The 22113-nt window shown below is 32.6% G+C and overlaps 1 protein-coding gene across 6 annotated transcripts in view; it reads right to left on the bottom strand.

Annotated features, from left to right (window-relative positions):
• The window catches only part of LOC122630739, a 41052-nt gene extending 19003 nt beyond the window's left edge, over nt 1-22049 (bottom strand). Inside the window, exons 1-2 of one of the 6 annotated variants that reach the window (XM_043815557.1) lie at nt 16474-17270; nt 12785-12910 (exon numbers count right to left, since the gene is read on the bottom strand). Coding sequence is in view for 1 of the 6 variants with exons in the window: in XM_043815555.1 (XP_043671490.1) it covers nt 12789-12797 (9 nt within the window). In the remaining 5 variants the exon portion in view is untranslated. Of the gene's footprint in view, nt 1-1314; nt 1331-11103; nt 11705-12784; nt 13092-16473; nt 17271-19923 lie in introns of those variants that run through there. The other 5 variants (XM_043815555.1, XM_043815556.1, XM_043815561.1 and 2 more) reach the window with 5 other exon arrangements.
• Between the last annotated feature and the right edge of the window lie 64 nt (nt 22050-22113).

Below are 22113 nucleotides of genomic sequence, written 5' to 3'. Positions count from 1 at the left end.
CATCTCTACCTTTTTTTGTCTACTGCTTTCGAGAAATCGTTTGACACGTACGTATATGTCCTATGTGTATATATATATATATATATACATATATATAGATAATAATAAAAATATATATATTTGTGTGATATGTATGTATACGTATGTGTATAGATATGTACGTAAGCTTATATATCTATGTACCAATTAAAAGTGCTCATCACTTTTTCTCCAATTATTATCGAAATTCTACGTACACAGATATTTCGAACCCATTTTTAAATAACATACACGAACAAATAGAGAACGAATCGAAACGAATTCATTACTCGTTTAAAAGTTCACCATCAATGCTGTCGGCTTTCGTTCTGAATTCCAAACTCTCTCATTCTCCCATGTTTTTATTACATTTCAACGGCCGATGTATAACGTAGTACGGGTGTAAAGTTTACACTCTCACAGTTACACGAGAAAAAGAGATGGAAAGAGAGGCACGATATTGCTGGTACGAACGATGATAACCGAATGCCTATGTATGATTTTATACAACCTATAAAACGTTCTAATGGAGTCCGTTGTCTGTTGATAAATGAATCGTCCTTTCTCTCTCTCTCTCTCTCTCTCTCTCTCTCTCTCTCTCTCTCTCTCTCCTTCTCTGTCTTTTACATACGCTAAATGAACGTTTGTATGTATACAAACATAGGTACTCTCGCTTTCTCTCTTGCTCGTCAGCTTCTTTCCTCCTCCACGATAAAGGATTATTTCTCTCTCTCTCTTTCTCTCTCTCTCTCTCTTTCTCTCTCTATCTCTTTCTTTCCTTCTCTTTCTGCCTACATGCGGCCTTATTCTCGAGACACGGAGAACCAGAGGACGTCACGAAAGAAGAGAAGACGTGAGAACGCTGACACACTGACTCGCTACCCCACATACCCTGCTGGCCTTTTCAATGGGTGCTCACGAGAGAAAGAGAGAGGGGAGGGATCAACGGATGAAGTAAAAAAGAAAAAAAAAAACGAAGAAGAATCTTCGACTTTTTCAATGATACCTAAACCTCTCCTACTTTTTTTCATCGAATCGATATATCTAATCGATATTAAAAAATAAACACCTCACATCGTCGAAAAATATTAATAATAATAATGACGATAATGATGACGCCGATGATGATGATAATGATGTTAATGATGACGATTTTTATGATAAAGAGAAAAAGATAGGAAAAGAAATAAATAAAAAAAAAAAAAAAAAAAACGAGAGAATGTGTAATAAGCACAATCGTTGACACTAATCAACAAATATTCACTTTCGTATTCGGCACAAATTTCGAGCACAAACCTTTCGTTCGTTCGTTCGTTCGTTCGACGTGAAGCTCCTTATCGTGTGAATTGATAAGTCCCTCTATTGTAATCCTATTCGAGACACACACACACTTGGCACTTAATAAATATTATCTTCTTTTCGTAGCTTCTATATTTTTTACAATGTAAAAAAGTATATATATTGTATATGTAAATATATATATGTGTGTATATATATATATATATATAAAAAGTTCTACGGAAAGAGTGAAACGCGTTTTTATGTAAATACTTTAATCAAAAAATCACATGAAAAAGAACACGCCGGCGAGTTTGATGAGTGCGTTCGTGGTCTTATGAGAACGTTGGAAACGAAACGCAACCTATATACTCTCCCCTCTTCGGGGTCGTCTGCTTTCACCAAAATCCCTCATTGCCTCTCCGCCATATTACTCCTCCTTTTCGTTCGTTTCTTCTCTCCTTTCGTCTCTTCAAACCCCTTTTGAAAAAACAAAAAGACATTCAAATTCCTCCCGCCGTTGTCATTCATATAGGAAATCCCTTCTCCTTTCTTCTATTTCAAATTATTCACTCACAATGCGTGACGTGACGTACGAATTTTTTTTTTCAATCAAGTGACAATCCCGATAAAAATTGCGGATCTACATATATTTTAATGATCCTGATAATCTTGATCGAATATAAATTTTTCTTCGATATCGATATGAATTATTATTTATTAATCCGTAAACAATTATATAAAAAATATATATATTCAGATAATAAATAAATTCTAAATGATTAATAACTGAATATAATAGATATATGATACTGCGAGATAAGTTATAAAAAAGAAACTTGAAAATTCGAGTGCATCTGTATCTCGATTTATAACGCGTATCGAGGACTTTCGCTTGTATCCGGAGCACGCTCGACTTCCGGCATTCATGAAAGAAAGAGAGAGAGAAAGAGAGAAAGAGAGAAGGAGTGAGAGAGAGAGAGAGAGAGGGAAGCATATACGGGGGCGCAAGTGGACTCGTCGTGATTCACAGTCGCTCCGTTTACGTCCCATATCGTAGCTCTCTCGAGGATGATTAAGAAAAAAGAAAGTTCGGAGCCTTTCGCTCCCTGCAGAAAAAGTATCTCGTTTGTCGTGCGCCGACGAAATCATGCATAAGCTCGTGCATAGTTTCTAATCATGGAAATAACTGAAATCATACTAGAATGAAATGAATGACACGTGAAATAAAAAAGACAAGTAATAGTAATATATAATAAATTAAGATAATACGACGAATAAATAAATTGCTTCATTGCGTAATTGTTTATGCAATCGTTTGAATGCAAAGTATCGTTGTCCGTGTAAAATATTTTAACTAATTTAAAATAGCGAAGAATAAAAAAAAAAGGATTAAGTATATTTCGTCGTATGTAAAAATAATAGATTAAAAATTGTTAACATTTAGTTACGAAAAAAAATGGTAAACGATGATATCATTCTATCCTTTCCTACATTCTACTTTATGTATATATCTATTGAATACGTACATAGATATAATACATACGTACACTATGACTACGTTCGTTCAATATACCTGCATATGTAAGTACATTTTCAACGAAATAACTTGCGTTCCATCGTCTACGTTCGATCCTTCTCAAACTAGAACACCGGCTCAATAAGTTTTGAGAATGTCATACGCTTGACCATCCTGCCTTTGAGAATTTCATATGTAATTCCAAGATTATCGAAGCATATCGAGAATCCGTTGTTATAAATTTTAATGGAGTGAACCAAATCGCACATAGATTAACGGCTCGCTATTTCCATTACACGAAATTGTAGAATCGATCATAGCGAATAGCGATATCGATAGATTAGTTAAAACTAATCATTATTAACTATACTTATCAATATTATCAATAGTATTCAAACAATATTACAAGAGTATCATTAGATAGTATATAGTATTAAACTATACAAAGAATACTTATAATCACTCACTCGTTACAATCATTTTAAATTAATAAATATTAGTAATATTAAATATTACTAATAATCATTTTCTAAGTAATCTGTTAGATCTCCATTGGTTATTGAAATATTAGAAATTGATAGAAAGTATGTAACTTAAAAATTTGACGAAATAAAATGTGCACGAAATAAATGTGTATACATGCACGTATATATGAGTTTAGTCATATATCATTATCATTGTTCTATTTTCTCATCGAAACGGTCGATCACCTCGATCTTTCCTAACGCGGATGCGATGCAGGAAGAAAGCTGCCCGAACAAATTCCGCGGCGTCCATCGGAATGGTGAAATTGCGCAATTTTTCCACGAGCTTTGACGTCAGCGGCCATTCACGAGAGCCCCATGCACCAGCAGCTTTCACACGGATCTCGCTTTGTTATCTAGATACCTACATACGAACAAGGAGTATTCCCTCGACGTATGTATATATAGTATGTCTATGGTGAAAAGTTTTATTTACTGGATCAATTCAAGGACGATTTATTTTATCGAAAAGAAATTATTGTCCTCGTCTGAATAAAAATAAATCGTTAATATCAATAAAAAAATAAATTGTTAATCGAATATTAATTAATGGTATATATGTATACATATATTTATTATTTTCTTTTATTTACAAAAATAAAACAAATTTTTCTAATAGACTTAATATATATGCAATTATTAAAATTGATTATAAATGTAAATATTATTAATAAATATTATTTTATATATATATACACACGTATAAGTATTCTTTGCATAATAATAATAATATTTAACATATAAATCATTAGTAATATAGTGTAGTTGTATACATATATATGTACGTATACATGCGTATGAAAGTTCTGGTTTACGAGTTCTTCCATTCCAATGAGATAAAAGGAAAGCAAAGATTGCGATCGATTTTGAACGAATTTTCTCCCATTGGTCTCTCTTTCGTTCCTCTTGGAGGGACAACGCGAGCACCGAGTCGTTCTTAGCTCGTACAACGCCTCGTTATCCTCCATTCTCGATAACCGGAATCACCTATTAGATATAATCTCGAGAAACCGATTTTCTGAGATTCCTTGTGACTTTCACCCGCGATGTGATCGCGTTTCTTCGCATTTACCTCGCTCACGAAGATCCGGTATTCTTGGTACTGGACCAGTTCCGAATACTTCTTACAGAGGTGATCGCGAAACGAAAGAAAGAAAGAAAGAGAGAGAATGAAATCATCGCCATTAAATGATTATCTTTCGAACACTCGATTCTACTCATTGGCCCAATTTTATCTTTCAAAACGTTTATGGATATATTCCTTTAAAAATATTCTACTCTTTGTCTATTATTTTAAATATACAAGAAGAAGTTCTCTATCTTTCACAATTAAATAATTATGAATTTTCAAAAATAAAGTAAACATATCTTAAATTTGATAGATACCTTTTACAAAATATTCAATGACTCGTCCATCGTAAAAATTGAAAAAAAAAAAAAGGAAGGATAGATTGTTTGCATTAACGAAACAATAAAAAATACAAATCTTTCGTTTATTTTGCACGATATATCCGGATTTCTGACGAGACGTCTAGTATAAAACTTTCATGGCGCCAAGCTAAGTATCTACGCTTAAGAATTCGATCGATTAATCGATCGATCGATCGATCGGTCGACCGATTTCTCTATCGAAATGCCGAATCATAGTAATTCGATGTCTGACAAAGTCGACGTACTTACGTGTCGGAGAACCTATGTCAAAGACGTCGCTTAAGTCGAACGTAAGATTTAGTTTTGGCACACTTTTCACGACAACGACGAGAACGTCAAAGCCGATTCGAGAAGTCTTGCTGCGACGTGTACCTCACCCAAGAAATTAACATTACAAATTACGAACGATGCCTTACAAATATTTCAAGTCTCAATCTCAAATAATACCCTTCTACATTTAACTTAGTCTACTTAGCGAATATTAAACATTTTCGATCTATCCGAGATTATGAAAAATAAAACGATTAACTTGGAATTTAAAGGATAAATAATAATAATTATTAATAACTACAATAATAATACTTTAATTAATAATTAGAATTAATAACTATTACTGGAAACAACTATTAATTATAATTTGATTAACAAATTGTAATTCCGTATTCAACAATAACATTAATAGCATTAATAATTAAAATTAATAAAGTTACTAACGATATAGTAGCTATCAAACGTTATTGCAAAATATACAATTATTCAATTTTATTATAAAATAACGAATAGACTGGCAATATATCATGATTTTAAAGATCTTTGGATAGCTTTCTCGAATAATCACGATTACGATCTGTCATTCAAGATACGTAGCTAGAACATATAAGTAAAGACATACGTATATGTGTACTTTCATAAAGTAACATGAAAAGAGGCCTTCGAAGACAATCGAACAAAGTGGGTGTTTAATTGCGAGGAAGTATGCATATATGTACGTGCGATAATTTTGGGTCACTGAATTGCAAGCTTTCTTCTTTCTCCCTTTCTCGATTGCTTGTGTCGAACGTGCCGTGTGATCGAACGCCCTTTCTTCTTCTTCTTCTTCTTCTCTTCTTCCTCCTCCTCCCTTTCCTTCTCTTTCTCTTTTACATCTTCTTTTATTCCTATTTTTTCTTTCTCTTTAACCTGTTCAATAAACCACGACGCACAAACGTAATTATTGCGGATGGCCGTAAATCTTTATCGCATATTACACTTGACGTTGAAATCAACTCGACTCGTGTGAACTTAACACGAACGTAATATAATCTTCAAACGAATAATATTCAAACTAAATCCTTCTCGTTATCAACCTACGCTAAATTTATATTATATAGAAAGTTTGTATTTTTGATATTAATAACAGAATATATTTATGATATTATTATTTTAATCTTTTTAAATTGAACATTACTAGCTAAAAACATACGCGATATTTTTTAGAATAATAATGATAAGATGTTTGTTTCGTATAGTACGTATATAAGATTTCCCTTATTTTTTCTTTTCTTGTTTTTTTTCTGTAAAACCAAGAAACGAAAGAATACAAAGTCGCAGAGTAAGACCAACGAAAATAAAATCGAGCACGCTTCGTGAGACCGTCAACTCTGAAACGGAGTGAAAGTTTTGCTTTCCTATTGCGATCGCTAACGTTCCAATCTCTCGAAATTTCATCGACGCGACGCGAGGAGACGCAACACCCGCGTTTCGTTCAAAACGTTAACAACACTTTCTCAAGAACCATTCGTACACCATCGTCGAGTTGTAAAGCTCTTCGAAAACTCAACGTCAACGACGAATTCTCTGTGATTTTCTCGTCTACGAAGAAAGATTCGCACGAAAGACGACGAAGAATCTACGGCACGTCAGAAACTCCATTACGGAAACGAGATTTCAACGACTAACGAGAATACTAAGAGTTGATGCTCGACCCTTTTACAAATCACTATCGTCTTATCAATATCGTCTTGTCAACTATCGTCTTAGAAATATCTTTTCAATTCATTTAATTTGCTAGAGGTACGAAAATTCGTATCATTCTCTCTGCTATAAGTAAATCTGATTATGAATTTCGTAATAACGACAGGATCGATAACGTAATACTTATTTTTTATAAGAATAATTAATTTTAAATAAAAATATATGAAATTTAAAGAATCTTATTATTGACACACAATAATTGTAGATCATTTCTTTGTGAATCAATGTTTTATAAAAAAAATATATATTAATAATATAAATCATTGAATGATGATTTACGTACAACGTTTATGTTTATAGAATTTTTAAGATAATTTGTTCCAAAATGAATTGAAAGATATTTCTGATTTTTCAAAAAAACTGAAAGATCGTAAGAATTTCTTTAAAAAAATCCAATATCTGGATCGATTAGAAATTTAACGAAATAAAAGTGACAAACAAACAAGGAAGCAGAAAAAAGGGAATAGATAGACGATCTTAGTGTGTCAGTGTGTCTATATGTTAATAGCTTGGCTCGATGAGCGGTTTTAACCTCGGCCACGAATCGACTCGATAGAAACAAACTCTGCTTCAAAAAGGATTCTAAAGAAAATGCAAGAAAGATAAAATGGTTCTTTTCGGAGACTCAACGCTGTTATATGTATAAATAAGAGTAAGAATTTTAAATATTATCTAAATAAAAAAAAATTTCTTTCGATACGATTTTCATTGTTAATAAACAATATTTAACATATAACTTTTACTATCGAAATTTTCTTTAAAACAAATATTTTTTGTATGTATATATATATATATATATATATATATATATATATATATGATAGATAAATTAGATTAGTGTTAAAAATAATTAATTAAAATTCGAAACGTTTAAATAAAATTATTTTTAAATATCCAACACTTCTGTATATTAATATTATCATACTAAAGTATTATTTCTAATATTTATATTCCAGCTGCTAATCTTATTCAAAATAGGATATACCACTTGGAATAATAGTTACTTAAATAGCAATCAGTAAATGGTAAGCGAAATGCGAAGGTGTGTGTATTTTTTGCGTTAATGCTCTCGAGTCGTTCTCAACGCTCTCCCGCTTAACGGTACCTCTCATGCGGGACGCGTGAACGCTAGAAAGTAGTTTGATATTTTGAGTAGTTCGCCAATTTCCTTCTTTGACTTCTTCGCACGCTTCAACTTCCCGTAAAAGAAAACGACCGACGACCTTGGCGATCTATTGCATCAATGGATCTATTCTTGCGTTTATTTTCGAAATAAATCTCGCGAGAAAATATCTAACTTTTTCTAATCGTTCCCCTTTACGATTAAAAAAAAAAAATAACTAACAAATCTTCCGACAAATTTCGTATAACATTGTTTCCTTATTTCAAATTAAATAACGAGAATGACCGATGAAAAGTTGAATTGTTCGAATGATTCAAAAAATTACACTTTCTTAACGAGAAAATAAAATAAAAAAGAAAGTATTTCGATACTTTTCACGAAGAAAGAAAAATACTGAGGTAAGATACTCAAAATGTATACTTAATTTAAATACTTGAAAGGTACTTGAAAAATGAATACCTAATTAACAATGTTTACATTCACCGTTATACTCGCAACGAATACGAATATTTCAACGTTCCATACGTAAATACGCAATAAAATTGCACCAAAGATTATACACGCGTATACAGTTTTCATGTATTCGATATTATTTCTTTCTCATTTACAATCGAAAAATTGATTGATCGTTCGTTCGCACTAATAAAACTCGTACTATGAAATGATTATTATCGAATCATTTTTCGATCATTTATTTTATCGAGCAAGTACTTCCATCGGGTACTCTTTTAAAGAAGAATTTTATGATTCCTTTCGAAACAAAGGATCTATATATATATATAAAATCGAAGTTAATTCAATTCACTCGCCTTTCAACCCCATGATAAATTCTTCTATCCTTGTCAAAAAGGGAGAGAGAGCTGTAAGTCGTCCATTTAAAATAGCTCACCGAAGTAGAAAAGCGTGCAAAATTATCGCGAATAATCGAAGCACGATGACAAAGTAAAAAATTGATCCTCGAGGATCGAGTCCTTGATAAGCGTTACTTCCGTTCTTTTCATACTCGACTCTGTACTACGTAAGTATATGCTTTAGTGTTGAAAATTGATTTTCTTTATTATAAAAGCAGAACTGAATCGATCTGTTGAAATATAGAGAATATTTTTTTGATGCAACGAAGAGTCCTTTAGTGACTCTCTATGCGCGTCTAATCAATTTCGTTGATGATCGATAGATGTAAAGTGAAAATAAAAAAAAAAGGAAAAAATCGAACTAAAAGGATATCACATACACGATTACGAAAGATGACTTCAATGGTGACTGATGACGAAGGATCGATCCTGTATTTTCTAAAAAAAGAAAAAAAAAGATGTCACTGATAACTCTAACTCTTAATATTACTTGTATAACACGTATAAAAATCTCTAAAAGTAAAAATAAACTAATGTAAATTATTCGATAAAATTCAAAATACAATATAAATCGATATGTTTACGTTTAACCCTTTACAATCTAACTTTTTATGGCGATTACAAAAAAAAAAAGATTATACAGTGATCTTATATTATTCATAAAAAAAAAAAAACAACCAAAAAAAAACAAGAAAAATCGAAAGTGTGTGTCACGAATCGAAAGAATGTTCACTTTCGAAAAAGTATATCATAAAAAGTCGTTCGTGACAAAAGTCGCTCTATTTTCGACTTTCTAATAATATCGATGCGATGACGAGGTGGTTAAGTCACTCGCGTCGCGCTCACTTTCACCGCCCACGCACGAATTTTCTATTCTCTTCGGCTTTCTCGTTGTTATGATACATAGATATACATATACGTTCACATATATCCCCGTATGTTGAACATGACGCGAACAATGAGTCACCTTATCGTCTGCGCCCGCTTTTTGAGTTTCTCTTATTGACGCAATTCTTTTTTTTTTTTTGTTGTCTTGTTTGATCTTCAACAAACAAAGACGATGATGTTAACCAACTCTCGGTTTCCCCAAAAGAAAAGAGAATAAAATTCAATCGACTTTTGAAATTTCATCGAAGATTAATCGTTTCGTGAATCGTCGCAGATTTCGACATTAATAAAAGTAGGCAAATTCGAAAATATATTTATCGTTAAAAAATATAAAATTATGTGTCCTACTTAATTCGAATCGTTAATAATGTATCTATCTCGTTTAATTAATCACAAGGAAAGACACGTATATCATAAGACACATATATTTTGTTAAGAGAAAAAAAAAAAGAAGAATTCGTAAGAAGGCAAGAAAATATTATACATATTTTTTAAGAGAGAAATCATTTCTTCTTCGAACGATTCTTTTCGTATCGCAGAAAAAAAAGTACGCAGATACAAATATGAAAAAAATCTAAGAAACTATATGGAACATAATATTTATCTATGAATCGTACCATATACTATAAATTAATATTAAATTTTACAAATACGATCAAATCGTATATCAAAAGAGTTAACTTCGTTTTAAAATTGTATGTGATAATTCATTCGTCGGCAACAACAAGTGGTAACCTTTCGATTCGTCCAATTTGCTTATCCACTTCTTTATAATGAATAGTAACGAATAAATTAATCTCAGTATCTATCTATTTACGTTCGTCCTCGTTCTTGAAATCAATCACAGCCAATGTCTAAACGACGGTGGCATCGAGTAACGGAGATGCCAAAATCAAAGGATCTTTTTTTTTCTTCTTTTCGAACTCTAAAATAATTATTCATGCGGCTCGATGAACGAGGTATGTAGAGAGAAAGAGAAAGAGAAAGAGAAAGAGTAAGAGAAAGAGTAAGAGAAAGAGAAAGAGACAGACAGATAGACAGACAGACAGACAGACAGACAGAGAACATTGACAACGGACTACTACTCGACTCAAGCAGACCACATTCTCCATTCGAAAGATTCGAGAGTAATAGTCGCTTACTGTGCCGATGCTTTTACGGCCCAGTGAAACTTACGCCGTTAATTACACATTCTACGTAACCTTTCAAACTATTATTATGCTCCCGGCTGTATTTTCTATAGGTCGATATAGAAAAATACTAATAGAAATCGATCGATTTTTAATCGAACAAATTTTTCTCATCGGTATTTGAATTTATTTCAACGATTCGTACGTACGATACATTGTCAATAACGTTAACGAAATATTAATAAATTTGTACGATATCAAACGTATATTCTCGACTATGTACAAATTCGATTTTTATGATGCGTTGATAGGATTGAAATCGATATACCTTGCATATAGATCGAACGATGTAACTCAACGATCCTGGTCACTTCAATTTGTTAGTCAATCCATTGCATACGTAAGTAAATTGCGTTTGAAGATTGATCCTATAAATGCAAAGGCACCCCTCTTTAATTTTCTTAAACGTATCTTCCTTATTGTTTTCCTTTCCTTTCAAATCTAATCTAAAAAAAAATTATGTTTGCAAAGGGAATGATATACCGTTTGAAAGAAAACGTTAGGATTATATATCGGTTTGTAAGCGACTCACGATCGAATGATTTCACCGAGACTCGAAGGTCGCCATATTTACGGAACAATAGACGATAATAGACATTTCACCATGTGGTATGCGAACCACGCCGCGCCACAGCAAATCCACTAAGAGTGCGTTCGAAGTTCTGCCTCCTCTCGAAGGCTGCTTTCACGATACGCATCCGGAATCGATCGGCGTTTCAGCTTCGTAAACAGGATACTTGTCCGACTCACCAACTCGATTAGAGCTATACTCGCTCGTCCTCGCCAGTCAGACTTGTTTTATAGCAAATTTCCACGCTTTTCACCGAACAGACATCTTCTCTCACCTCGATTCTCCGTTTCACTGAGATCTATTTCATACGTACTTAGATGAATTCACAAAAAAAAAATTATATTAAACGAAGACAAAACACAAAGATACATAACGCAAACAACGCAAGGAAAATGTTTTTCCATTTGTTTGTTGATAATATTAAGTCCGTTCAATGTCATTAGCCTGGAAGTACTGTGTTATTGAAAGTAATACGAAAACATAGGAATTGTTATGTAAGACGACAGTTGATTTAATTTCATTCGATATTAATTTTGAAAAAGAAACCTATAGATTTCCAAACCATGATATATATATATATTTTTTATCTTCATTTGTAACATGAAAAAATTCTAAAATTTATCTAATTAGTTGATCTTAGTATATCTTATTGGATATCTTTAGGTATAAATAAATTTTATTAAACGTACGAAGAAACGAAGATGCCGAATGAAAGATTTTCTGATAGAAAATAAATGAGCCCGAATAAATTTTTGTGATTAAGCCGACTGACTCGCAAAATTCTAATCCAACGTGATTAGATGGACGCTCTGATTCCTCCGTTAATTAGAACATGTCGTTTCTGACCTTGCGCACGTTTTCTTCGTGAATAAAAAAATTCTAAAGTTTCGAGATAAAAGAGACTCGAAAAAAGGATGTATCAATCATAAATTATTTTAACACTTTCCCTTATAACGTTAAATAAAATTTAATTTCATTACTACAATTAAAGCAACTATTTGAAATCGTAAAATCAATGAAACATTAATTAAAAATTTGATCGTACGATAAATAAAGCACGATATTCTCTCGATCAATGATAAAAAATTAATAAATTACTCTAATTATAAAAAAATTAATAAATTAACTCTAATAAATTTTTATTGACCTTCAATCTTAAGATAAATTAAAATTTTTATCGATTCATTAAAATATCACTTCAATTTTTACGGATCAAATTCTTAGCTATTAGAAAAACATTGATAAAAAATAAAGTAACTATTAATAGATAAAGGGAAAGGCCTCGTGAGAACACAAACTATAATCTTGAAATGCTCATGTTCAGTCTAATACGTTTATATTGTATCTATGAGTATCTAACGAGTATCCAAGTACTTACCTACTCGGAACATCTTTGTAGATGCTCGTGACTGTTTCACGTCTAACGAACACGATTTATGGGTCGTACCTTCTTCTATTCGAATACAGCAAATAGTCGGTCAATGGAACGTTCCCAATAGGATTCCTATATAGTTAGAAGATTCAACATGATATATCTAAATATATATAATTTTTAAATCATATTTTTAATTTCTCCACATTCTTCAGCCATTACACTGAACTAATCGCGCAAGCTAATTACAATTAATCATCACTTCATCGATATAAATTTCGATTTTTATTTCATAATACCTTTCTAAAATATTTTCCATTTCGTGTTAATAAAAAAAAAAAAAGAAAAAAAAATCAAAATATTTTTAAATAAAGCCGGTGTAAATTTATATTTCCAAAAAAATATCAATAAATAAAAATGTATTAAGTATTTTGCGTAAATATTCTTATATAAAGATTGAATCAGATTATTATGATATTTCTAAAGATAATTAGCATCTATAATAGTATTTTTTTTTCTTTTTTTTTTTTAATTAAATAGGCACATTTGTCATAGTATAATCATTAATAGGGTAATTACGTATTTGTTCATTAGTATTAAATCATAAAAAAAAAGATCGTCCGATCGATTGATCATTTCTTTCTTTTAACGGGACGACATCACATAAGTACACGTGCAGCAATGAGCAAGCACGCACGCACGTATGCACGATGACCGTTAATGGACGAAGGAAGAGGAAAGTAGCATTTTTCCTCTTTTCTACGATCCGGAGGAGGAGTGACACGCGAGGATTTCCATAACACACCATGCCTTCAGGCACACACACGCGAATCGCATTAACGTCGTTTTCGAAACGAGTACAGTAACTTCACGACTAGCTTTGCTTTCAAACGAGAGAAGTAGAAGAAAATCGAAAGAAATATATATTAAGAGTTATTTTATCTAATCCTATTGTAACATTATATTCCCTGTAAATATGCAACATCGAAGAGCAATACGCATAATATATTATCAGATATTAAATATGTATAATCAAAAAAAAATATATATATATAATCTAATCATATACTACATATATTTTCTTCTAAAAAAAAAACCTATATAAATAACCAAATAAAATTTATTAAAGATAAAAATTTGTCCCTTTCCTCTCTTCGAATATTTCGACAAATATAAGATGAAAAGGAAAAAAATAACGACAATGAAAAAATTGGATAGAAAAAGAGTTATATGAAAGAATCGGAAAAAAGAATTAAAAAAGGACGAGAAAGAAAGAGAGTACATACGTATTTGCCTATGTATACATACATACTACATCGTAAGGTTCATCGAAGCGAGCATCTTATTCACGGTGGGCACATACCATAAGAGAACATAAATGATCAGATCGGTGGACACGCACGTGCGCGCGAGCGCGAACACAAGAGCAGCTCCCACAAAGTGGCATGCCTTCCTCGCCGTCATGCCGCGGGAGTATGGACCTTGTGAGCGGTCAAAGTCGTGGCCTACTTCACTTCCTGCCTTCGAAACTTTCTCCTCGTGAGCACCGTTCGTGAGTCGAAGAGGTGCTGAGAATCACGAGTATCGCTTGATTCTACGACCTTCCTCTTCCTCCTCTTCCTCCTCCTCCTCCTCCTTCTCCTCTTCCTTCTCTTCCTTCTCCTCCTCCTCCTCCTTCTTCTTCTTCTTCTTCTTCTTCTTCTTTATCCTTTTCTTTCTTTCTATCTTTCTCTTTATACCTTTCTTATTACCTTTCTTTTACTTTTAAATCGCGACTACTTACAATTAGTTTTTACATTTCATAATCATAGGCCTAAAGTCTCGTTTTCATTTCCCATAGAATTTTTCTCGCAATTATTATAATTTTTTTTTTTTAACACGAAATTACTTTATCATCGTGAAAGTATATTTTATTTCTAGGTAAAGAGTATTTCAAGAATATTTAAATATATAAGCCTGTTAGAAAATGTCTGATTAGAAATATAGAAGTATCTGGAATGAATATAGGAATGATAATATAATGAATGACAGATCAATTAGATCGATTTATCATATTAAATATTGGAAATATTAATATCTTGTAACCATTAATTTAACTATTTTATTTTTTCATTCCCATATTCGATAAAACTTTTACATCTAATATTTATATTTAATTTTGTTCCATTGTATTGACATCGATTAGGTATATGGTATTTTCTTTTCTTTTTATTTCACTTAACTTCACTTTTCGTTCAACTTCTATCATCATTTAACTGTCGCATGATTTATTCTTCAATTATCCGAATATTATCAACACATCGATCTATATATGTGTATAAATGTAAATATATATTTACACACACGCGCGCACACAAACACACATATATATATATAAAATTTTTATATACAGATATCGCATAAAATTTAATGGAACATCATCGTAAAATTGCATCGGCAAAAAATCGTCAGAAAACTTTCTTCGACCAGGTAAATTCACTTTACCCTCTGTGAATCTTTGGATATGGATGCTTACATATTACGATACAAAAAAAGATTAGAGAGCGAAGTAATGGCACTTAAATGGAAGAGTCTTACGTCATTGGTATTCTTTATGTTAGCCGATAAAACATAGTCGATCGGTAGCTAACATTCCATAAATCATCGTATTCCTAAACGTAAAAATAAAAAAAAGAAGATACGATGGGCCGAAGAGATTAGTAATACAAATTCGTTTTTTCAAAGGACATTGCCACGAAGGTGCGCCCCACTACTATCACACGTGGATACTCCTCTCTTTCTCTAGGTCAAGGTCTCTCTTAGATTTTTTAGTAGAAGCTATTAGATCGTCTTCTACGGACTACGTCACAGCTTTCAAACGAATTCCAAACTAACTACGAAGAATATAAATACGATTTAATCACCTTGACCTTCATTCCGATTTCATTTTATAATACTTATCGATCTTATTACGTCCGTGTAAAATAGAAAAAATCAAACGAATTCTTTCGCAGATCCCCTTGACGATTTTATAATAAGATAGATACATATATAATTCAATTTAATAATCATTCCCACGAACGAACTTTAATGATTTTCTTTAACCGCTAAAAGATAAAATTAATTATGAACGCTCGTAAGAAATCGGAAAGAACGTTCGATTAATTCTGAATAATAAATACGTAGATAGTAATTGATTAAAGCGAAGAAGAAAATAACCGAGTACGAAATATAATTGACTATGATTATTGAATACTAAAATAATAAAAAAACGAAATAAATCTAATAGCATGAATAAAGAGAAAGATGAAAAGAGAGAGAGAGAGAGAAAGAGAAAAGATAGAATAGAAAGTAGACGAAGTCAGAGAGGATGTACCTACTCGTCATGTCGTATGGAAAGATATGGCAAAAAGTGATCGCCGAATTTTCTGTATAACCGAATGGGACTACTTTTTGTCTTATAGAAAGTCGTCGAGAAGAGATCTTGGAATCGAACGCTGTTATCCCAACAAGGTTACGAGACCGCACGACGAACCTGCGACGTTTGCACGACTTGATGCTCGGTCGGAAAGAAAAGAAAAAAAGGAGAGTATCCGACATGACGAGAAGGAAAGAGACCAAAAAGAAAAATGAAAAATAAAGAGAAAGAGAAAGAAAGAGAAAAAAGAAAGAAAGAGAGATGAATGATGATGAATAATAATTAATAATAAACTTACTCCATGTTTCGTACTCCATCAAGCTTGGCGATGAATCGACGAGAAGCAATCCGCCATACTTTCTCCACGAAACGAAGTTTAAGAATACTACGCATCGTTGAAATTGATTAATAACAGCTACAACCTTCTCTACTGAGATCTAATCAAAGAATGTATCCTCGAACGTAGTTACCAAAATAATATTGGCACTATGTTTAACAAAAACATCGACCTTCGTTCTTCTTCTCATAGGCTTGTTGTTAGTTACAGAATAAACACGTCTCATCTTGTTCATCTCGTATTTACATTATTAAACAATACATACATTGTGTATACTGTATGATTCATAATTCCTAGAATCTTTCACATACATTACTAAATAAACAATTATTGTATATGTATCTCATAATATTAAAATAAAAATTGTTATCAAGTTTTAAAGGATATATCGATTAAATTTAAAAACTTTCAACTATACGAATAATTGTCAAGAAATTTTTTTGATTGTTAATTTTAATCAGCAGAGTAATATCAATCGCATATATCTATATACATTCTTGGAAAAGTGTGATTATTAAATGACGTGTTTATTGGATTTTATCGTGTTAATCGTGCTAAAGTAAGTACTTATTATTATGTACGTGGAGTACGTATTCCTGGATCGCGTCGAAATATGAGAATAAAGAGAATGAGGAAGGAGAGGATTCAACGATGGCTGAATAAAACGGCTCCGTTTATTTGATTACGTCCCCGCGGAGTGCGTCCTCCTTTTCTCTGAGCATGGTACACGTATATACATACATATATATATACATACATACATAGATACATACATACATATATACATACAACATACAAACATACACGCATACATACATAAATACATACAACAAACATATGTACATACATATACATACCTACATACATACATACATACATACATACATACATACATACATACATACATACATACATACATATATATATATATATATATATATATAGTTGGCAAGGCTAGTTAACGCACACGCACCTGCAGTCGCCGTACGACGACGCGATCGACTGTAGTGAGTGATAATCGTGGAGTAGGTCAGCGGAACACTGCCTCTAGCGATCTGCGTTCTTCTGTCTCCCTGACATTCACGAGCCATACGATCGACGATGTCGACATGTGCTCGTCGTAAAATCACACTCCTTCCAAATTTTCACATTCTCTTTATAACACATCAGAAATATAAATAAACAAGAATATATATGTATGTCGACCTATCGATAAATCCAAATTTAATCTATCTCATTGTCAGCATATATTAAAGATCGATTAATGCATTTCAATTAAATCTTCCATCTCCGTAATTTATGATATTAAAAAATTTGTGTTATGATGGTTCGATGAATCGAATTAAGATCGAAATTTATCTATGTATGTACATTTAAATTTTCACATATATACGATATTCAATTTGAATTATAATACTCGGAACAACACTTAGAACAGAGATCTAAACTGAAATGTGTGAATCGACCTTTATACTTCGATCATAATGATATTAACATTAGATATTATCAGGAAAAAAATGAATATTTAACACTAACAATTCACATTCGCGTTTGATGGACTCGTCGTATCGTACGATCGTTTTCAATCATATCCACTCTAGTTATATACAAATTTAATATCAATAATGGTGATAAATCCATTGAACGTGATGTCAAACAGGTAGACGAGAATTTCGATAGTATTTTGAATCATAAAAAAAGCGATAAAAATTCTCGTATACCGTTAGAGTTGCTTTATCGAGCATCATGAAATCAACGTGTTTGTGTGAATATATATATATATATACACACACACACACACACATACATTCGTATATGTTTAGCTATGTATGAGTTTGAGAGAGAAAGAGAGAGGTGTGAGATAAACGTTAATTAGCGATTCTCCATCGTTACCGCATCCATCTGTCCGTACCGTTTTAAGATTCTTACTTTGAAGTAGCACACAAGATTCCTCCATGTTGATTTCTATTGTCATACAAGACGATAACGCGATATCATCGTAGCAAGTTTTGCGTATGTAGCAGGTAGAATACAATGTGCGAGTTTCGTTCACGATTAAAAGGATTCGATCGCGTCTGCGCACCGCTTTGGACGTCGAAGAAACCGGTCAGGATCGGGGCGAAACATCTAGGTCCATTTTTCTTACGATCATCGCGTTCTAGATCCGCGAGTGACGACTTCTTTTGATATAGAAGAGGAACAGATCGCACCTGCACACTCGAGACAATTAATTGCTTGTCTAATAGGAAACAAAAGGAAGAATATTTTGTTGGATTGTCGAAGTAAAAGCGAGTGATCGATTAAGAACGTTCGAAATCACCGGAAGGATGGAATCTTTGCTTTCTACAAAATGTGTTCCTTTTTTTTTTATTCTTTTTTTTTTTGTTATTCTTTCTTTTTTTTTTGTTCAATACGAAAACAGCATATTCTGCATTGTACCGACCGATTCTTCGAAATACATATCATTTATTTGAATTGTAAAAAAATTGTAATTATAATGCATTAATAAAATCCATAGGAAACTCTATGTCGATCTTTTATATTATTGGCAAAGTGATATTTTCGTTCTACTTAAAATTTGCTTTTCTTAGAAGTTTCTTCTACTTAAATATTAATCCAAATAACGATCAAATTATTGGCTATTATCAATTACAAATTATCAATTACAGTTAATAATTATAAATTTCAATCTCTTCATTCAATTAGATTTGATCCGACATATAAGATTTTTGTATTGCTCGAGGAAAAAAAAATAATAAAAACGAAAAGTTGGCGATACGACAAAAAAGGTATACGTTTGGACGACAGTGAAAATCGTATAATCGACTGGTCGTAGATACGCTCCAATCAAAAACAAATTCACGCGAAGTACGTCGACCGACAACCGGTAAAAGATTAAGGTAATGGGGTCGCGTTCCACTGGTAGCAACGGAATGACTACATATGGTAAAGTACGGTCGTGTTCTGAACCGCAGAATCGATCGATCGAACGATGACGAGGATCGTTTCTCATTTCCATTCTTCTTCTTTTTCAACTTCTTCAACTTCTTCGTATTATACTTCCTCCTGTTCGTTGTTAAATAGAAAAGAAAGCTAAAGAATCATTGGCATAGAAACCTTTCTTAACTTTTCGATTTTTCTCAAGAAATATTTCGATGAGCTTAATGTTACGATTTAATACCAAAAAAAAAAAAAAAAAAAGAGAGAGAAAAAGAGAAAAAAAGGAAAAAAAGAAAAACGCATTCGCGTGCATAATACGAATGATGCGTCAGGTCATAAATCATTCCTTTCGAGAATGGTCCTGACAAATGATTCTAAGTGTTAACGAGCAATTAGGCGCTTCAAGATTAATGCTACCACGTTGTCATTGTCATAATCGTTGAAGCGAACGGAAAATTATATGATACGTACATGTATACATAGAGTTGGCTTCCTAATGATCGTCCAGGTAACATTTACCAAAAGTTGAAAGGAATGACCGAGATTGTCGGTAACAGGTAGTACATCTTATTGAACACGATCGGTGTGAAAAAGGCGATCACGAGTTCGCCATGGAATCGAACGTAGAGACTCGCAACGAAATATCCATCGTAAATATATTTCAAACGACGCACTTCTTTTCTCTCGCGCGGACGTGCTTAAAATAACATAGGTAATGTATTTGTTTGACCCTAAAACGCGTTACTATCTTTAAAATTTCATGAAGCTCGATGACATCGCATCCGGTTAATATTATTTCCAAATACATATATCAACGTCCTCGTTGCTACTTATAAAAAATGTTAAACAATAAATCATTCTATAAAAGTGTCATCGTATAAATCGAAATATTCGCATCAATGTGATTGTCCTTCCTAATTACCGCCAGACTCGTCCAACGTTTCCTCAAATTCTGCGCAATTTTTAAAATTATCTTTTCGATCCTCGTACGACTATACCAGAGGTCGAAGAAATCATAGTAATAAAGTCAAAGAAGCGATCGATCGTAGGCGAGCATTTATCGCGCTTCAAAGTCAGGGCCAGGTATTTCGGAATTTGAAGATCGGAAGAACGAGAGATATAAATAGCCTGTGTCTTCTCCGAAGGAGACAAGTTGAGAGAAAGAGAGAGAGGGAGAGAAAGAGAGAAAGAGAGAGAAGTGATTGTAACCCATCGAGAGAGAAAGGTCGTACGTTAGAGGATGGGAGGGAGAGAGAAAGAGAGGGATGTTCGGAAGGAGGCAGAGTCAGGAACGAACTCTTGAACGGCAGTTGGTGAATCGACGAGCGCAGGAGGGCTCTCAACTGGCGTTTGTTCAACGATTACGTGAGTCTCGCGTTTATAAACGGAGCCGTGCGTCTCGTGTCCGCGAGAGAGAAGAAGAAAACAAGAAAAAGAAAAGAGAAAGAAAAATAAAGAACAGAAAATAAAGATTTCAATTCACGACATCTTCCGTGAGATACAATGTGCAGGGAGTTAGCTACGATAGTCGCAAACGAAAGTGAACGTGCACGCGACTTCCTATTCTCTTTTACCATTATTTCTTTCGTAAAAAAAAAAAAAAGTACAAAAAGAGAAAAATAAAAGCAGAGAGAAAAAAGAACTGATAAAAAAAGATTTCAATACAAACATAAAGATAGCGTTCGTTGGAATTTAATCTATAGATAAAGATGTTACACACGTGGGAGATAGGAAAAATAAGAAAAATCAAAAAAGAAAAAAAACGAAGAGGAAAAAAGAAAGAAAAAAAAACAATTTGGTCAAATCGAAACTATATTGGAAACTTCGCGTGCACGTGATCGCAACCGAGACGCATGCGATACTGCGGTTACCAGTACGATGTCTACGTATTATAACATGATCTATGACGTCCAGAGAATTGCGTAACGTGTGTAGCATAATGAGCCTACACGAATTAGATCAAGTATATCGCAACAAGGTCACGTAACGCGCTTTACTTCAACACCTCCCTCCTATCATCCCTCTATATATATATATATATATATATACATCCTGTATAAACACCTTCTTCGTATAAACAACTCATTGACCTTCTTCTATCATCGCATTCACCTTCAAATTCGATCTGGTAATCGACCAAAAAATTTTTATGTCGTTACGTACGTGAAAATTTATATACTGTTAAATCAATTGCAACTTGTAAAACTCGATCGTTTGAATTAATCAATCCTTGTTGATTGTTATTAAAAAAAACTGACAGATTCGTTAAAAAAATGAATAAACGTTTGCGAACTTCCCACGTAACTCGAGATGGCCAAACAAAAACTACGTTATGCTAAAGAGCTTTAATCCTTCGATCTCCGATCGATCTTTTGATTTTTATTTATTATCTAACAACGATTAGAGAAAGAAAGAATTAAGATTCTCTTAAAGAAAAATTAACGATCGTACGGATTCATTTACATACTTATCAACATTCTTCATCAAAACTGAATACTTGTTTAAAGCCTATTACGATATATCGTTATCTACAATCTTTCTTTCTAAATATATACATATATATATGTGTGTGTGCGTGTGTGTACACAATCTTTATAGTTACATAAACATATACAAAAGTGAAAAAATAGAATAGTAAAGAACTTTTTTAATTCTTAAACC

This window comes from Vespula pensylvanica, chromosome 7 (assembly GCF_014466175.1).
Source record: "Vespula pensylvanica isolate Volc-1 chromosome 7, ASM1446617v1, whole genome shotgun sequence".
NCBI classification, from domain to species: domain Eukaryota; kingdom Metazoa; phylum Arthropoda; class Insecta; order Hymenoptera; family Vespidae; genus Vespula; species Vespula pensylvanica.
Note: the sequence above shows the minus strand (reverse complement) of the source record. Positions and strands in the feature narration are given on the sequence as shown.